We start from the raw sequence: 5000 nt of genomic DNA, 5'->3' as shown, positions 1-5000 counted from the left end.
TGTGGCCCTAGTCCTCTTCCGTACACATCAACTCCTTTAGTTCAGAGCTTGTTGTAATATTGTTGAATGTAGGCCTACTACAATGTTCCCGTCATTTGTAATATCACAACTCCAGTCTAAATATGAACCATAAACTTCTTGGCAGAGAAAGTTGTGCATTTGGATCCAGGTCTTGAGGGGCCGATCTGCTGCAGCGCTTCGTGAAGTCAGAGGGGCACAAACACGCGCACGTGGCACCGCGGGGGGTGGCAACGGCACCCCCAGCTGTGCTCACCTCTGAGCTCCACGCGAGAGGCGGGAAAAGAAACACAACCAAAAATCTTTCAATGTTACAATGTGAAATATTATCTTCTTCTTGTCTCCTCTTTACGGACCGAATTAACATCTCTGGATAGAGAGAGAGAGAGAGAGAGAGAGAGAGAGAGAGAGAGAGAGCATCCATATGTGCGCCTCCCGGGGCGCGCGGTGCGCTTTCACCGCCACCGCCGCTCGCGCTCAGCAGGGCTCGTCACACGTTGCCGTGCGCCATTATACAGCGTTAACCGGGGGTGGGGGTGTGGGGGGGGGGTGATAGGGCGAGGTATCAAATAAAAGTAGTAACGAATCGAGACTAATACATTTATTCCACACAATTCCTAAATGTCAAAGTAAAGAACACGTGACTCTGTATATATACCACCGTGCATCCGCCTTGGGGAGCCCGCCAGAGACGGGGCCCTTCCCGCTTCCTGCCCCCGAGTCTGTACTTTAATGTCCCCTAACAACCCTGACATCGCGGTGTGCTCCGCAACGCCATCAAAGGGCCGTCTCTGTCTTCTTCTGAGTCCCTTATACGGTGAGTTACAACCTTCCCCATAGCCACAACAATTACAGTGTAAACATGTAATTCTTCTGTTCCGCCTTCGGGATGCCTCGCGCTAAGCTGAAGCCCCGCGAACAACGGGACCGTGTATGTAAATCCACGCGCACCAGCGCCTCCGTGATGCCCGTGTCCGCGACGAGATAAGCTTCCAGAGAGACGAGCCGACGCCTGGAGGTCCGAGGCGGCAGAGCCGGGGATTATCCCCAACTTCAGCCCGGGGGTCTGGCTCCCATGCGCGTCACCGGACCGGCGTCTGTTCACCGGGCCGGATAGGACAGCCAGGGCCCCGGGGCGGTCACCGGCGGTCCCCCGGGGACTCCCACCCGGGCCCAGAGGCCTCGGGCCCGGCTCGGCTCAGCCACAGATAGGGTGGCAAAGAGGCTGGGATCTCTCGAACTCACCCACACAAACACACAAACACCCGCCCCCCCCCCCCCCCCACACACACACACACACGCGCGCGCGCGCACCAACCCGCAAAGAGGCAAGCGGAAAGGACAGAATAAGGAGCCGTCATGTAGCAGCAACGCCCGGGGCCCCGAGTCTGATAACCATGGGCCGCAGACACTCATGCTGGTTCCCCCTTCCACGGCTATCACACCCTGTGCAGAACACACACACACACGCACGCACGCACACACGCACGCACGCGCACACACACACACACACACACACACAAAGACACACACACACACACACACACACACACACACACACACACACACACACACACACACACACACAGACACACACACACACACACACCCTACCCCGTGAGATGTACCGATACAGAGCAACTTTGTTCGACTGACAATCAGGCGTTTGTTAGCCGTTGCTGAAAGGTCAGTGCCGCGGGGGTGAGATCCGTGTTTCTCTGAAGATTAGAAAAGCCGTCCCGTCAACACGGAGTTTGATTAAATCCGTCCTTGGAATGAACGCGGTGATAAGGAGCTCTAATAACGGGTTTACCTGCTATTGTCCTGCACTCGAAAACCATTTATTATCTACCGTCTGCTTTTGGAGGTACCTCGAGAAGAACTCATGACAGTTTTATCTTCACTAGAGAGGTGGAGCTGTTTTTTTCGTGGAATATCCCCAGATGATAGGGGATTCTATTAATGAATTGAATTAATGAGCGCACGAGAAGATCTCAATAATAATAAACAGCAGATTAACGAATTATTTCGTTGATTTATCTTTATTGCCATCATCACACGTCATTTTTGCACATAAACACAGCATACAACGAACAAGTCTCTGAAAACATTCAATATAACGTCATACAGTCGGTTTTTTAAACGGCATTCATATGTATATATTTATCTAGAACTTTGTTAATAAAATAAAAAACGTTAAAATAAAGTCTCTCCATTCTTTATATACTTTATATCTCTTATCTTCTATACATATATATCTTTAATCATCATGCATGCTTTTTCTTTGATAGACATTTCATATACAGATTTATGGAGATGATTCAGGGTCGGCTTTTGGTTCCAGTGAGCGATGACTGCCATAGATTCATATCGGATATAACATTCATATTTACAGACAACAGGAACACATCGGGGGATATAGACTCCGGAAGGGAACATTAACGAAGAGTGCCACCAATGAGGAACAACCAACACTAACCCTGAAAGGAAACCTGATTGTCAGTTCAAAAGGACCAGATCAAATGGCGGCCATCTTGGTTCCAAGTCGCCAAAATGGCGGCGAGAACAAATCAGTCCGCCTCTTAGCAAGCGCTAAGAAAAAAATGGCCTCCTCGACTCCCACCCTCCACCCCTCCGTCCCCACGTCCTCCTTCGCTTCCTCCTCTACGACCGGCCGGCCACGGCCGTGTTGACAGAGGGCGGGCCGGCGGCGGAGGCCACGCCCCCGGCCACGGCGGCGGCGGCGGCGCCCATGCGCAGCAGCTCCTTGCGGTGCGTGAGGACGACGTCGAAGCTGGCCTGGAGGCGGTCCTGCTGGCCGGCCACGTGGCCCTGCAGCGTGCGCACCCAGCGGATCAGCGCCAGCCGGCGGTACATGGTGAGTTGGACCTGGTGCCGCTCCATCTCCTGGGCCTTGAAGCGCTCGCGCTCCCGCAGCGTCCACGCCGTGTCCAGCAGGGGCTCGCCCTCCGAGTCCGACGACTGGCGGCGGCCCCGCGCCTCTTCCTCCTCCTCGTCGCCGTCCTCCTCGTCTTCTTCTTCGACGGTTAGGCGGTGGAGCGGGAGGGCCCGGCCTCCCGGCGGCGGCGGCCGCTGCGTCGCGACGGGCTTCTGGCCGTCGGGCTCGCCGCCGTCGTCGCCCTCGCCGTCGTGTGTCCTCGGCGGGGACATGACTGGCTTGCCGGGGGCCACGTCTCTTTCTTTGTTGGCCGCGCCTCTCTCGGTGGTGGCCACGCCTCTCTGGGTATTGGCCACGCCTCTCTGGGTATTGGCCACGCCTCTCTGGGTATTGGCCACGCCTCTCTCAGCGGCAGCGTGCCCGGAGGCGGGGGAGCCTGGTGTCGCGGCGGAGGGGGCGTGGCCCCGTGCGGCGGGCGGGGCCTTGGGTTGGCCGACGCCCATGCGGTCCCAGGGGCCCGGGAGGAGGGCTCCGCCCCCTCCGTCCTCGCCGCTCTGCAGGTTGAGCGAGGACAGGCTGCCCCCGGAGCGGCAGCTCAGCTCGAAGTCGGAGCCGCTGTCGCCCCACTCGTCATCGTCCTCCAGCTCCCTCACGCGCTCCTCATCGTCCCTCTGGTCCTCCTCCTCCTCCTCCTCCTCCTCCTCCTCCTCCTCATGCCCCCCCCCCTGCTGACCTCTGACCTCCCGGACCCGCTCCTTCTCGTTGTTGCGGTTCATGTTCTTCATCATCACCGCCGTCATCACGGGGCCCTTGGGGCCGGGGCCTCCCCCCAGGCGGGGAGGGGCCCCCGTCTCGGGCGTGGGCGGGCCGCCCTCCTCGGCTCCGTCGGGGGGCACGCGGCCGGAGCTGTCGTCCCCGCTCTCGATCTCGGGGAGTGGCTCCAGGGGGCTCCAGCAGGGGAGGCGCGACAGGGGGGAGAGGAGGTGGTGGGAGGAGGAGGGGGGCCCCGGGGGCCCCGAGGACTGGTGGTCCCGCCCCAGAGGGCTCAGGTTCCGCGGGCGCCCCTGGTGGTTCTGGTTGCGGTTCTCGTCGCTCTTCCCCCCCGGCGGCAGGAAGTTGAAGTTGCTGTCCTTGTCGTGTTTCCTGTTCTGCAGCGAGGAAGAGGAGGATGGGGACGAAGAGGTGCCGCCGACGGGGCCCAGGCCGCGGCCCTCGAAGGCGGGCCCCTGAGCGGGGTCCTGGACGTGGAGCATCCTCGACCTCGACTGAGCCTCACTGGAACAAACGGAAAACAAAGAGAGCGGTTGGGACCGAAATACGGTGTGAAATCGGAATTAACCTCGGAGACACAAATAAAGCGTAAACAATTAACAGATAAAGAGGAACACACACGCTACGAGGACTGATGTTATCCCTCGGCCAGAGATAAATCCAATCTAGCGGAGTGAGTTTTATTTTTCGTTATCGCTCTGGGACGCAGGGTCAAGGCACCGGAGATAAAAACCCTTCGATCCCGAACAGAGAGAGTCTCCTTCGGCTTTATTCGTGACTTCGGGCTGCTCGGGCACACTCCATTTATATTAGCGTCAAATATTTACATGTCTCCTTAGAATGGAAATCTCTCTAATCCTGACTTGGGGGGACTGTCAGTCAACCTCGCGCGGGCTTTGCGACCCCCCCCCCCCACCACCCTCTCCCCAGTATGCCTATATGAGTGCGCGGTCACGCGGTGCTGAAGGACAGCGACTGCGGACGGACGCGAGCATCGAAACAGCTGTGATGTGATGCCTGCTTGGCGGTCACGAAAAACGATCGTTTACCGTTCAAATCTAACGATTGTAAAAATATGGAATCATATGATACGTTTTTTCTGCTGTTGATATTATTTATTTCAAATACATTTTCAAAAACGATTGACATTGCCGAGGTTTATAACGGATATTCATGCGACGAACTATCTCCCATTCTCCACCACTTGACGATATAATCATAATAATACCAAAAGGGTCGTTTAATCCTCAAGTGACTCCGGTTTCTGCACGTAGGAAGACAAAAAACGCGAAAAAGGCGAGCAATGGCGGTC

General features: G+C 56.7%; 1 protein-coding gene across 1 annotated transcript; it reads right to left on the bottom strand.

Moving 5' to 3' along the window:
• Positions 1-2079: 2079 nt before the first annotated feature.
• c19h1orf216 (chromosome 19 C1orf216 homolog) lies at positions 2080-4188 on the bottom strand. The gene is made up of 2 exons (XM_079749337.1): positions 3645-4188; positions 2080-3602 (listed from the first exon to the last, which is right to left on the bottom strand). The coding sequence occupies exons 1-2, from the start codon at positions 4168-4170 to the stop codon at positions 2683-2685; spliced, it is 1446 nt and encodes a 481-aa protein (XP_079605463.1). The 5' UTR covers positions 4171-4188; the 3' UTR covers positions 2080-2682.
• Between the last annotated feature and the right edge of the window lie 812 nt (positions 4189-5000).

Source organism: Pollachius pollachius (genome assembly GCF_949987615.1).
Source record: "Pollachius pollachius genome assembly, chromosome: 13".
Taxonomy (NCBI): domain Eukaryota; kingdom Metazoa; phylum Chordata; class Actinopteri; order Gadiformes; family Gadidae; genus Pollachius; species Pollachius pollachius.
Note: the sequence above shows the minus strand (reverse complement) of the source record. Positions and strands in the feature narration are given on the sequence as shown.